General features: G+C 39.1%; 1 protein-coding gene across 1 annotated transcript in view; it reads left to right on the forward strand.

The window, feature by feature from the left end:
• Positions 1-220: 220 nt before the first annotated feature.
• The window catches only part of EEFSEC (eukaryotic elongation factor, selenocysteine-tRNA specific), a 127,010-nt gene continuing 113,003 nt past the window's right edge, over positions 221-14,227 (forward strand). The window contains exon 1 of the mRNA XM_086618918.1: positions 221-521. Within this exon, the coding sequence (XP_086475044.1) occupies positions 236-521 (286 nt within the window). The 5' untranslated portion in view covers positions 221-235. The remainder of the gene's footprint in view (positions 522-14,227) is intronic.

The raw sequence follows: 14,227 nt of genomic DNA on the forward strand, positions 1-14,227 counted from the left end.
ACGAATCCCACCAATCTTGTGCCTTTCGGGGTCACCTTCCCGGTGCGTGCTGTTAGCGCAACGCTCTCGATGTGTTTTAGCATGTTTTCACGTCGTGCCTGTGGAGGTAGGTGTCCGCATCGTGGCGGGCACGGACGGGTTTTCCTGAGGCTGAGCGACCCGCGGAACGGCGGCGGCGGGGCCCGTGTTGCCGCCGGGGCGCTGTCGGGACGGACCGGCCGGGTGCAGCGCCGTGATGGCCGCCGGGTCCGCGCAGCCCCGCGTCCTCAACGTGAACGTGGGCGTCCTGGGCCACATCGACAGCGGGAAAACGGCGCTGGCGCGGGCGCTGAGCACCACCGGCTCTACCGCCGCCTTTGACCGGGCGCCGCAGAGCCGGGCGCGGGGCATCACACTGGACCTGGGCTTCTCCTGCCTGCGCACCGCCCTGCCGCCGCAGCTGGGCCCGGGGCCCGGCGAGCTCCAGTTCACGCTGGTCGACTGCCCGGGGCACGCCTCCCTCATCCGCACCATCATCGGCGGTAAGGGGGGGAGCGGGGGCGCCCACTCCTGCCCGCCCCGGGGCTCCGGCGGCCGAGAGGCCCCTGCCGGGGTGCTGCCGCGCCGCTCGGGGCTCCGCGGCGGCGCCTTCCCGGTGCCTCGGAGCGTCCCGGCTTCCCGCGGGGAGGCGAGCAGGGCTGCTCCTGCCCGCCCGAGCGCATCTCCCCTGGGAGCTTCGGTTGTGCCGGTCGGGGGCCCCGGGGTCTGCGGCACCTGGGTGGAAGGCGGGGGTGGGGTGTCGGGGTTTTCACGGGCCTTATGACTTTATTACGCTTCTTTCTAGTTGCTCCTCAAATAAAATACCAGTACTCGTAGAAAAACAGTGAGTAAATTTGAATTATTTGGATGCTCTTTGGACAGTCATGCCTGCTCGGTTTTCTTAGCTTACTTGAAGAAAAAGTTTCTTTATTGTGTGTGGAGACCTTGTTTGTGGTATTTAAGGGCAATATTAATTTTTATTTTCTTGCTTGTTAAAGCTGTCAGAGTTCGATATGCCCTGTGGTTGACAGCTGTGGTATACTTGCTGGACGTGCTCATGCAGAACTTTTGTCTTGGAGATACTGGGGAGTTATAACGTGATAATCTTAAATTTTGTGGATTTTAGTAACTTTCCGTTTTACTTCTTTGTAGATGATACCAGAAGGTTAGTCTGGTCTCTGTGAGAGCCTATCACCTTGTTCTATGAGAAATAGCACCTCCCCCTTCCTCTCTTAAAAAGGGTTAAGAGGTAGTTGGTGCTTGACTAAGGATATAATGGAGTTGCAGCTGTTTAAAGTAGTCACAGGCTGGTTAACTGCAACTACAGGGACCTCTGGAAGTTCAGTTCTTGGGTGTTTCCTCTGCTAGTGTCTCTTCAGCATCAAACAGGTGGTAGTTTTGCAATGCAGTATATGTTTCTTTTCAGCTACACTGAGGTTCAGGCCAAGTAATTAATGTATGAATTAACCCCCTTTTGAACAGATGTGTTATTTGTAAATGGTGTTAGTAACTGCTTTGTTTGTGTTTCTTTTGGATAGGATAATAAACATTTGCTTATTTCTTGCTTTCACTAGCAGTAAAGTGCTCTGTACCACTAATGTGTGCTCTACAGCTGCGAAGGAGGAGTGGCTGTGTGCTGAAATCCAGAAACCCGTGGTCTTTTAGTCGTCTTTTGTAATTTACAATTAGCTGCCATTCTTAGCTAATCATAAGCACCTGATTAGCTTCTAAAGAACAAAGTTAACTTTGGCAAATGGTAACTCTTCTTGGAGGTACTGAAGAGTGGCTTGTAGTTAGACATTCCTTGCTGCCAGAAACAACTAATCTGAGTGGGGCGAACTTTCTCATGAAGAAGATGTGGGAAAACTTGGAAAAACAGGTTTTTTTTTAATCACTTTAACACTTATCTAGGGTGATTGTTTAATACATAGACTTCTTGTTGCTTCCTGTTATTTGTATGAAGAACTTCAAGGCCTTTAGTCATTGCTGTCTGCATTGGTTAAGTTATGCAGATTTCCTTGTTGATACACCATGGTGGGAGAGGAAAAGATGTGGACAGTGGACTAGACTAGATGTCATGATAGAGTTTTCTTCCTAGCAAAAATGATTCCTTACAGGTAACAATTCAGATATGTAAGCATGTCACATTGGCTTAGTTCCAGTTATACCAGATTGTGTATCTCAGTGAAAACATTTGATCAGCATGACTTACTGCAATTCTATGTATTAAGAAAGAATTGTAGAGAAAATGCAGTATTGTGTTAATACTTAGTTTAAAGAGTTAGAAATATCAGTTTTCTGATTGATAGTATACATGTATCTTGGTAGTGGATGCGTTTTTTTTTTTACACTACCAGGTTTAAAAGGTGAAGCCTTGATGATAAAACCTGGTCTGTGCCTGTGGGACTACTTAGGTGCCTACAGTTTTAGTATGGTTTGGTGAAACTCAAACTGAAGTATAGCATATCTTGTGTAACAGGATACATCCTTCAGTGTTTAGGGTGTCAGCATTTCAGTATTACCAACTTTTCCAGCTCTTAAGAAACGTAAAGCCAGGCCTCCAGATAATGATGCTTTAAAAAGATTGTTTTCATCTGCTTCCTAATGATAAGTGTTCAGGGTCCACCATTCCAAGCATTTTCTTTGCCAACCAGGAATGCTACTACTTAAGGGAATCTGTGATTTCCCTGTTGCTTCAGATTTTCTATATATAAGGTTTGTAAAGAAAACCTAAGTGCAAAGTACTTTATCTTCCTTGTGTGTTCTGCACTTCATATTTCTCACACCTTTAAAATACTGCTCTTCTGAAATTAAGTTCTGCGATTGCTGTAGATGTGAGTTAACCTACAGAAAAACTAGAGAGGAGGGCTGTGGGAAAGGGATGAGAGCAATGTAAAGTGGAATGACAACAGAAGGCTCTGAAGCAGCCTTCTCAATAGGTTAGTCATATGTGTGCAGCTTTTGCAGTAGAAGCTACAAGTGTGAAAATGTTATTGCATGCTCCTACTGTTTGAAGCTTTCCCTTCTTTTCATTGAAGGTGGTGTAAACTAGTTGGCTTCACCTTGAGTGACCCCATCTTATGGAAATGCTGTCTGCTGTGTCTGGGTAGCACCAGCATTATTCAGTCAGGTCTCCCATGAGGTGACTGGCTCAAGGGGTTCTTTCTGAGGAGCTCCTCACTGGCTTCACAGGGAAGCCAGTAGTGTCTGTGTTTCTCTCTCTTTTTTTTTTTAATCTCAACTCTACTCTTCCAGTGTGCCATTTTCATCAGTGGTGTCCCAGACTATCTTCTAGTCCAATTCTATTTTCTCTGTCATCTTTTTCTGTGCTCCCAGAGTGCTCTAAGGGTTAATTCCTTTGCTGTACAAAGCTGGTAAATCTGTTTACAGTTTAATTTATACTGTTTACCGTTCTTTAATGTATTTATGTATCTAGGTAGTTCTTGAAGTAGGGTTTTTTTTTTCATGGCTGAATCTAGTATTAGATTTTTGTCATGCTATGCCAGGTAGCATTTGACCTTGCAAATGCTTCTCACAGTCACTCACAGCATGCTTATTTAGAGAGAATACTTTAGGATTAAATGAATGCAGAATATTTGAGCAGTGACCAAATGGAATGGAAAATGGAAGTCATATTTCATTCTGTGTGGCTACATTTTTCTTGCAAAGCTTGTCCTTGAGAACAAAACATATCAAATGTTAAATCAAAAGATTTTTTTTTTACCTGCATGCTAGGAATTGGAAATGCTGCAGACAGTTCCAGTCAAGATGCTTTCCTAAAGTTTTAGCTGGAAGGTGATAGTCAAGGTTGGAATGGAATAAATGACGGGCACTTGACTTACTACATGATGGTTTCACTTGTATTTAAACCATACTGGTTTATCCTTCAATAGCAGGCTCTGATGTGGGAGGAAGGCATTAGAAGTTATCATGGATAGCTGTATGGCTTGGACTCTGCCATGTATTTCTTTTTATCTTGTTCCAGAACTCCTGATTTTGCAATAATTTCAAGACTTTTCCTGTGCTTTAGTAGGATCTTATCTGTCTATCATGTATCAATCAATGCAATAAATACTGTATTTATAGCTGTTTGTAGTTGACTTGTTAAATAGAGAAAACTGAATAACTGAATTTTGAGGGTCAGTTCTTTAGCTTGACACAAACAGTAAGAAGCACCTACATCAGCCTTATGCGTGCTTTCTGCACGGAAGGAATGATTGCAAATGCAGTACTGCTATTTTTACCATTACTGCTTTTTTCTATCACTATGGAGATTGAAAGTGGTATTTTGTTAAAATTTCACACCAGAGTGGGGTAGTTTCTGTCACAGGTGGTGTGTTGTTTTTTTTTTTAAAGCTTCTGTTGTTAAATTTCAGGTCTCTAATCTTCCACAAAGCTGATGTTAATGTCATCAAAGTAAACTAAGAGTTGCTTTTACATTTGTTTGTCGCAGCCCAGTACATCCAGTAGGGTCTGGAATGGTTTCTCAAATGAGTTCAGCAGTAAGGGATGCCTGCGGAGAGGTTATATGAGTTAATCTGCCAAAGAAATTCAATCCCCATATTTCATTTTAAGACCACTTTGCGTAGCAAAGTAGTTTAACCAGTAGCAGATTTTTTACTTGCTGATGGTTAATTTCATGCCCTACAAAGGGTCAGCACACTAATACAGAAGAACATGATTACCTCATCCTAGCTTCCCACACACGCATGCCGCGAAGGGATTCCGCAGTGTTTGTTTTAGGTGAGCTGTTGTCAGATGCCCTTTATCTGTTGGATTTTGAGATGGGTCCTCAAAAGAACTTACAAAAAAGAAAGTTGTCTTTTTTTCCCCTACAAAGTTCAAAGGACAGAGTAGCCTTATAGGGTTTTAATTGGAAAGCTACTGCTTGACCCTGGTTGTCTAAACCTGGGGGGGGGGGGGAATTCTGACAAACTTGTAGTTTTGTAATCCTTATGCCTGTCTGAACCTTTGACCTTTTTGCTTTATAACTAGAGCTTCATTGTCACCATTTGTCCCTGCAGTTCCTTTCAAAGAAAACTGCCTTGCAAGTGTCTGTTTCCACTTTGCTGCTAAGTTCTGTTAAGGAAGGGTATTAATTCATACCTGATACATTGGAGGGGCCAAGACTTTTGAACTTGCCCAAGAGCTTGAGGAGGGGGAAATGAGCATAGCAAAAGCATGTCTTGCTGATGCAAATGAGTACAATGAAAACAGTCTTGGGAGATCAAGGGAAATGTGGTCTTGTTACCAGCATTCAATTCAGTCAGATGCAGATTATTTGTAAGATTAATGTGGCATAAAAAAAAAGTATTTTTATTACAGATTAGTTGTTTTGCCGAGTTTTGTGTAAACTTTTAGGAGGATTTGTAAGCTCAGGGTTACCTTTGCATTACTGTCATGAAAATACACTTCTGTCACTGTTAACTTTTTCCTGTTGACACCTTTGTGAAGGTGCGACGGTTCTTGTTTTTTCTGTTCCAGGCGAGTGAACAAGTAGAGTTTTATCGTTGTAGAGTGTATCTATGGATGACTTAAAGTTATGTGGAGACCTCTGTCTGTTGAGTGCACGTGTTGAAGGGAAACCTCTGGAGGAAAGAGTGCCTTGTGTTGTTCAGTGGATACAGTTCTGGTCAGAGAAGTCACTGGAGAGTCTTGAGGACTTTGACTGCCAGCTTGAAGTGAGAATAACATAATAATGAACCTTGTTCTGGTGGAAAATATACCACTCCCACTCATGAGCCTTTATGTAGTGGTTGGTGATATGGAAGTACTCATTGGCCAAGAGAGTTCAACTAGCACTAATGCAAATGTTTTCCAAACCTGATTAAACTTGTTGGTTTTGGTGCTTGTAAATTGCTGACATTGCTTTGTATTAGAAATGCAAATAAATAAACTTTATTTCTGTAAATGAAAACACTTTTCTCTTGAAATTGAAAGTGTATTTTTTTTTAGTTCACTTTAAGTAATTTCGCTGGTGCCTGATACTTGTCTGACACATTAAAGGACTATTTTTATTGACATTTTAAAGGGAAAGCCTCTTTTTTGACTGAGGATCTATGCATAAAGAAAAGGCAACCAGTATAAAAATATTGCTGCTCTAAAATCCCCCTTGCTTCTAGCCCTTGAAGTGCAACTTTGTCTACTGGATGTTAGAGTGCACAAGAGGGCAGCATTTGCTTATGATGTGGGATCTTAATGATAAGTACGTAGGGTGACAGGTCAGCATGTATGGAGTGACCTTACTTTGAATCAAAATGGAGTTAAGTAGAAGATTTGGAACACAACTGTGGCTTAATTTTGCCATTCCTAAAGAAAATATCCTCTGTGTTTTAAGGAAGGTTAGTCTTATTTCATCTACGATTTGGATAGTGCTTTTTATACCTCGAGCAATAAAAACGTGCAGGGTGTTGTTTTATATGTTACATGAGCTGCAGGTAGCACAGGTGAGACCAAACTGGTTTTCACTGAAGTTGTATGTGAGTGGTATGACTCTTCATCCACATAGAAAGGGCTGATTTTTATTTTATATTTATGGAAAGTTTATTTAGCTTAACCTGTAAAAGCAACTGACAATGCGGGAACCATGGAATTTAGTGTACACAATTATTTTCTTTAGTTCCCCTTTTCCCATTATGTCATTAATAACTGAGCAAAAGCAAGATAGTTGTACTAAATCTGTTTTGAATCACTTCTGTGTTATCTAGAGTTTGTTGTGTGAGATGAAGAGTAGAGTGAAACTTGTTTTTGTGGGTGTATCCCAGGGTACTTTAAAATTATAGTCTTCATGTGGAATTTTTATCTATCTATATTAACTTTAATGGTTCTAACTTTCCATTTATTATGCATCACTTCTCATTTCTGTGTGTATTAATGTTTTTGAGTGATGTGACAGTGAGACTAGTCTACTTGGCTGTTATGATTTCTATTCTATGCCCTCTTCTGCTTTTTTGACTTTAAGCTGATTTCCTTAGAGTTACACAGGTTCAACAAGCTCCTAAGCTATATGTTAACTCTTAAGTAATATTAGACAGCAAAGCAGGAAAAGTCTCCTTTTTCTTTTATGAGTTGAAAAGTTTAAAAGGAGCCAGAGAGCCACTGGAGCCATCATCTTCTGATCTCAAAAGCTATAATGAATAATCATACTCTCTTCTATGTCGTGTTAGAAATGTACTATTTCCTGTGTTCAGTTAAAAAAAAATTAATTGTGCGTATCTTGTTCTGAAGATGTGGTTTATAATTGAATTCTCAATCTTCAATGTAGATTGTAAACAGGAGTGGCTTTACTGAACTTTGTTTGAATGTCAAATTGTCTGTTGCTAATATAGGACAGTTTTTCTACACAGCTTTTGAGCAGTTGTGTGCATGCCTGCTTGTATACAACAAAACCGTGCAAATTCACACTTCATTATTTGACACAAAAACTTGACAACTTCTCAGGAAAACATAATAACCAAGTGCTGTAATGGTGCTGACTAAGTCTGTTTGATCATTCTTCCTATTGATTTAAAAACAGAATTTCTTTGTTCCATCGTACTGTGTGCAAGCATTCATCAAATAACCACATGCCCTTTCATTTCACTTTTGCTTCATTCTTCTCCTTGCTTGAAATTATTTTGTAAGCTATTTGGGAGAGTGGTCAAGCTTTATTAATCCATTTTTAGATGTTTTTAATTATCAGCTAATGTAGTGAAATCTTACAAATACTTGCATAAAATCTATAACAACTTTCTGTAAAATATGAAGCATGTTTACAGTAAAAATTACTCTTGTCAAAATAAATTTAAAGCACATTTTTCAAAGTAGTATTTTTACTGTTGATGGATATGTTTGCTTGCTAATTGGACAATTCAGTGGTCTACTCATCAATGAACTGGCTTAATAAGGCTCTACTGTATTAGTTTTACAGCTTGATTTAGAAGTTGTCTTCGATTAGTAGATGCTAGATATAAGTTGAATGATACGTTGCTTACGTATAGAACCCACTTCTAATAGCTAATTTAGCTTGATGGAGCCATGAACTTGGCTTCCTTAATATGTTTCTCTTTGTTTTTACTAGAAGTAATAGTGTGTGTTCTTGGATGACTGTTGTAAAGTACTGTTTATCAAACCCCTTGAGAAAACAAAATGCAGATGGAAAAATCTAGGTTATAATTGTAAGGCAGACATGTGACAGAGCTTCTAGCTAAGCAAGGGAACCCCCCTTCCCCCCCCCCCCCCCCCCCCCCCCCACCTTGTCATTGTTGAAGTCCATTAAGTGGCATAGAAAGTTGTTTTTCTGTGTGGCAGCTAGTTGTTTTCTGTCTGGGAACCTTAAGGTTGTCCTGGCAAGCTGAAGAGCAAGGACGGATGTTCTGCGGTGGCAATTTCCAGCTGGATTCTTGAATGCATTGTATTCTGTGGGTCACATAACGGAGCAAAATTGAGTGAGAGCTCCAGCAAAGAGAGACTTGAACAGCTCGTACGATAGCTGTGATTGCAAAGATACCGTGCATTTTGTGAGAAAATATTCTGTGCTATCTGTAAAATTCAGATTAAATAACCGTTCTGAAGTGCTTCCTTTAAACTGTTTGCTTCCAAAAAGCGTTGCAAGCTAAGTAAACACCAATAATTCTTATTTCCTATTTCCTTATCAGTTATTCTACCAAAATGTTCTTGCACAGCCTATCTAAGCTCTTCAAATGAACATGAAATGGTTAGTGTTGGCTTCCAATTTGAATTACGATCTCTTTCAAACTTAAGCTGATTAATTCTATGTTAGATTGTAATTATCAGTATTACCAGCACTAGGAGTTGTTGTGACCAGACAAACAAATATATATATATTTATTTTTTTAATGTAATAGCGAAATGAGTTGATGAATAGTGGAAGAAAAGGAAATGGAATAGAGAGAGGATAACTTAAAAATGAATAAATTGTATTCAGGAGCATCATAAGGGTAAAAGATGATAAGGGAGAGTAAAAATCAAAGTTTGAATTTTGAGATTTATAGGAGAAGTTGATCTGGGTAAGAATCCAGACCCCGTACCCCAGGTTCCAGAGAAGAAAGTATTCATTTGGGCTTAAGGTTTTGTTTAAAAACTCCTTGTTTTCTTTTAATTCGTGCCATAGAAGGATCATGAAGATTGTTTTGTCCGCTGCAGGTCTGCTTTTTCTGCAGACAAGTGAATCGAATCCAGTTCCCTGTAGCACTTTCTTGTTTTCTGTGCCAAAGTTTTCCTTTGTTTTGTGTCTTTCTTAGGATCCAACATATGGTTGGCATATAAGAGTAGCTGGTACTCCCAGATCTCACATGCTCTTTTTAATGGTGAAACTTTACCTCAGTTTGTTCAGCAAAGTTTCACCAGTCTTTTATTTGTTACATGTATTGTAGAGCAGGTGAGCATATTTTAGAGATGATTCCCGTGTATGTAAAATTTGAAACGGTATTTGAGAAACCTGTTGGGTAAGGAAAAGCTATAGAAGTGTTCGAGAATTGTTGATAGAACTATTAAATTATATTAACTAGGATAGGCAAGGGGAAATGTCTTTTGTCATTGATGTTTATTCATGCTTAAATCTACTTTTCTTATATTAAAGACTTCCCTTCCAGCAGTATTACTTTGGAGAAGAAAGTTTCTAAAGCATGCAAAAGCTGCATTTCAGAGAAACAAAATTATTGTAGTTTTCTTTTTTAGGATCAAGAGGAGGGGGAGGGAAAATGGTTTCCTTGTATTTGACTGTGTTGTTGGATGGAAGACAAAGCTCGGTCTCTCTTGCTGACTAATGTCATCATCGAGGCATTTTTTTCTCCCACAGAGCAATTTTGTCTCCATTGAGACCCCCGCAGCCATTGGCAAGACCATGGCCTGAGATTAAATCTCATGCTTGGGTGAAATTCTAATGACTGTAATTGTTTCCTCTTTTTAAGTCTGTGGTCCCTTCATCAAAGAGTGGTGCGGAAATTATGCATTTATGTTGTAAAAGGGGAGGTCATTACTACCTGAACCTGTGGTTGACTTCAGGGGATTCTGTGTCGTGTTCTGGCAGTGGTTATCCATGCTGACATTCCAGTATGTGAAATGATTTAAAGTGTGGCTTAGAGTATATATGTAAAGTTACAGTGGTGTGCCTCAGTCCTCTCTGGGGTTTGTGCCACTCTTGTTCGGCCGTCACCCGCTGCCGGATGATTGCTGCGCGCGATCGTGGGAGCGGTGGCAACTCGTGTGTTTTGGTCATCTGTTGGAATAGGAGAGAAGGAAAAGTATTTAATGTGGGTCGAAGTAGGTTTCTGTGAATGATGTTTTTCAAGGGTAAGATCCTAACCTAGTGCAGCCATGAAATAGTGCTGAACTTGTGTCTCCCCCAAATTGCAAAGGGCTTAGGACCAATCTGCAAGTGTTAGTTAACCCTCACGCTTCAGTATTCCTTGAAGGTGTTCAGCATCTTGAAGGATTTCACCAGTATGGTAGTGCTGGATGTGGAAGAACTGAACATAAGTGTGTCTGTGAATGTGGATCTGAAAAAATTACACATAATATTATAGAGGTAGCTTGCCTGATTCTGTGAAATTGGAATATACATATGTGTCAGTGTTGCTGAGGGATGGAAAAATTCAGATAAGTATTTTCTGTTATTTGACTTTATTGTGCAGTTCTATATGTACACAACTTTGGAACCATATTCACCCCTAACTTCTTTGAAGATTTATGAAAAAATCATGTACTGTATGTTAAGTAAAAAATTTTTGGAGTTTGTACTCCAATTTATGAAATAACCTTTAAAGGTGTCAGAGGAATTGACCAAGAGAATAAGGAAAATGGTTCAAATGGTACTTAATTTTAAGTGTCTAAGCTGCATTTAGAGACTACAGAAACCCCAAAATGTTGTCATTCCTCAGCATCAGAGCATCAGCACTCAGCATCAGAATCTTTCCCTGATCTGAGTGAGACGATGAGTATTCAGTTCAGAGTATTGAGAAGTACAACAACAACAAAAAAATCCTGTGTCAACAGTGCTATTCACCTAAGGCACCAACTTTGGGCATAACACTGAGACTTGCCACTGTCTGGCAATATTATAACTTCGAATAATATGATAATATGCCTCATTTTAAAAATTCCTTAAAGCCTGAAAAGCAAGTTTTTACACGAGAATTATATGCATGCGTTTACGTGTAAGCAAAATCCATAATAAAAAACCTTGAATTAATTGTTGATAATATTTATCCTTCTATATGGCATAAGAACAGTATTGCTAAACAGAATTTCCTTAGGGCATCCCTAAGGAAATTGTTTAAGGAAATAGTTTTGTTCTTGTAATTTGCTTGCTGTGTGATAGGTTTTCACCCTGTGGTGGGGACCAACCTGTATTTCTTTCCCTGAGTAGACTTTTCAGCTGAGTAACAACAGATATCCTCCCATTATTTCAAGTGCTGTGATAAAGTTGTGGTGGCTGGTGATGTTTACTCATGTGTTGGTAATTGAGCTCTCCCTTTTCTCTCTCCGGTGTGTATAATGATACCCAGTAATGCTAGCTTTTTCTGTCCTAAATTGCTATTTAACTGGAATTTCTTGTGGGATGAGAATCACTTGTCTGTAGTGCTCTGTGGTGGATCAAGGGGTGATATAAAAAAAAAGTATATTTGGTTAAAGAGAACTGTACCAAGGAGAAAATACTCTTTTTGTGAAGGGAAATAAAGTTTTGAACTGAAGCTAAATTTTTTAAGAAAAACAAAATCAAAAACAGTGATGGAAGAGCCAGTCTTTACGAGAAGTTCATCTCTGATGTAATTTTCATTACTGAGTAATTTTAATTACTGAACTGTATTCACTAACAAATGGTGGGTGGGTATTTGGGTGTTTTTACATTATTTGACCCTAAATGTGTTTTCTCTTTTGTTTTGAAGCTTTATTCACTGTATGAAATAGTTGATCGTTCTAGTAGTAGCCAGCACTGCTTTTGTGGGCTTTAATGTTTGCTTTGTTGTAATTTAAAGCCAAACAAATAAAATGTGAAGATAAATTTAACTTTTGGGTTTTCTTAAGTGCAAACCCTGCTGTCTATTTCTTTACCCACCCTGCACCAAGAAACAAGTGAGTCTGTAACTTATTTTAAAAGTACTTTTGTGGTTTTTTTTTTAAACATAGTCAAATTGATGCAGTGGTTGAAAGTTATTTTGGTTACTGTACTTGTTTCTTTACTCTTTGAATTTTAAAAATTTTAATTTTTGTTCCATTAAGAAAATGATAGACTAGCTGGGAAAACTAAGCCACGTATAAAATGTCAGGTTTATGGAAAACTTTTTTTGTATGTTTTTAGGTATAATTGAGTATATCCTGGGTAAAACCACAATTGAGTAATGTGAAATGTAAATTAGTTGACAGTATGCGTAAGCTTTGAAATTATACTATTTTAAACCTTACAGTAACTTATGGGTTCATATAAGGACAGTTGGAAGAAAATAGTTACAAGAATGTTGGAGGTTAAGCTGTCTAATTTATTATAGCAGTGTTTTCACTTTGTGTTGGAGAGCTAATAACTTCATAGCATCTCAAATGCAACTGTATTTACTATTTTTATTGAACACTGCAAAATTTTCAGGACACTAGGATGAAATAATCAAAATGTGCATGTGTTTTGGGGATGTTGTTGTTCTATTTGGAAGCTGTTATGTTTTCTGTGAAAGATTTGTGCTTTTGTCCTAGTCTGTGCAAGTTCCCCTTTATGTACTGTTTTTCAGATGTGGAATAAATAAGTTCTGTAAATGAGAAATGTGTTTGTGCTGAGGGGATGCTAAAGTGGGATCTGATGTTCCTTTAAAAAAAAAAAATCATTTAGGGATCAGCAGTGTAGTGCAGTATAGGTGTAAAAGCAGCCAAGATGAGCTCAGCTGACACAGTACATTTATGAGAACTTGTCATAAGAAGCAGAGTTGTGTGGTTAAGTTGTGATTTAAATACAGGGTGCTCAGACACTAGCTTATGTAGGTGGCAAACATGACTCTAGTAGGTCAGCAAAATAGCCCATTGTTCTAGTTTTTCTAAATTAAATATATTCTGGAAAATATGGTTTACTGCTAAGTGGTAATGATCATTGCAGAATATTTTAGATGCCTGAGTTGCAATCTCTCTTTCTACTTCTAGCTCTGAGCAACCAAAAAAATTGAACTTTAATCACCAAGGCTGTATTCTTTCTTGGTGATTTCAGCTTTCATTAAGCAGTGATTAGTACTCTTCAATTATGTATTCGTTTATCTTAGTGATGTGTTTACAGTTAGAGATAGTGTTGGTTTATTGAATTTGGCTGGTGCCTAGCAATTGCAGCAGATTTTTTCTTGCCCTGTAAGAACATGCAAGAAAGCAGTAGGAGAGAGGTTTATACCCTTGGCATTGTTTTCAATGATCATCTTACCTGATTTTTTTTTTTTTTTTTTTTTGAGGAAAAGTCCCCATGTCCTGTCCCCCCTCCCACTTAGAACTTTTAGAAATTCTGTTCTGAAATGCATCTTCCGGCTTTGTCTTTGCTGAACATCAGTGGTTCATGGTATCCCTCTTTCAGGTGCAGGGGAATAAGTAGTTTAACAGCCTGATCTTGAAGCTTGCAGTTGGAATGGATTTTTTCCTCCATGTTTGTAAGCTGACAGTTCCACAAATGAATTAAAAGATCTTTTTTCCTTTTCTTAAGAAGGGTGAGGGGAGAAGGAAAAGAAGAGGGACAATGCAGTGGGAAATGGGGTTGAAGAGCAATTTCTTGACACTTATGTTGTCCTTTCTAGTACAAGTAAGAAGGAGAAGAAGAGAAAAGGATCTCAATACTATTAAAAGCTGCCCTTGTTTGTTTTCTATCCTAAGTGGATAAGGATTAAGTTTAAGTGGGCGTTGGTGGACTGTGAGGTGGAATGGTGTGTGGCAGGGCGAGCAGGGTTGCTGATGGCCCACCTGTGCTTCACTTCTGTTTGTTTCATGTTCTTTGTTTGTACATTTTAAAATTATGTATTCAGTTTACTTCCAGATTTATCAGTATACAAGCTCGAGTTCTAGTTTATTAACAGAACTGAAATGAAATAGACTTCTTTGCCCAGTGCTGCTGCAGGGAGAATAGATTGTTGCTGCTGTCTCTTGGTACTGAAGACTTCAAAGCTTTAATTTTACTGATAAAACCCTTCCTAAAACTTGTGTTCTCTGGGATGTTGTGATTTTAATTTTCCTTGGAACAACAGAATCTAGC

The sequence above is a fragment of the Tauraco erythrolophus genome, chromosome 12 (genome assembly GCF_009769465.1).
Source record: "Tauraco erythrolophus isolate bTauEry1 chromosome 12, bTauEry1.pri, whole genome shotgun sequence".
NCBI lineage: Eukaryota > Metazoa > Chordata > Aves > Musophagiformes > Musophagidae > Tauraco > Tauraco erythrolophus.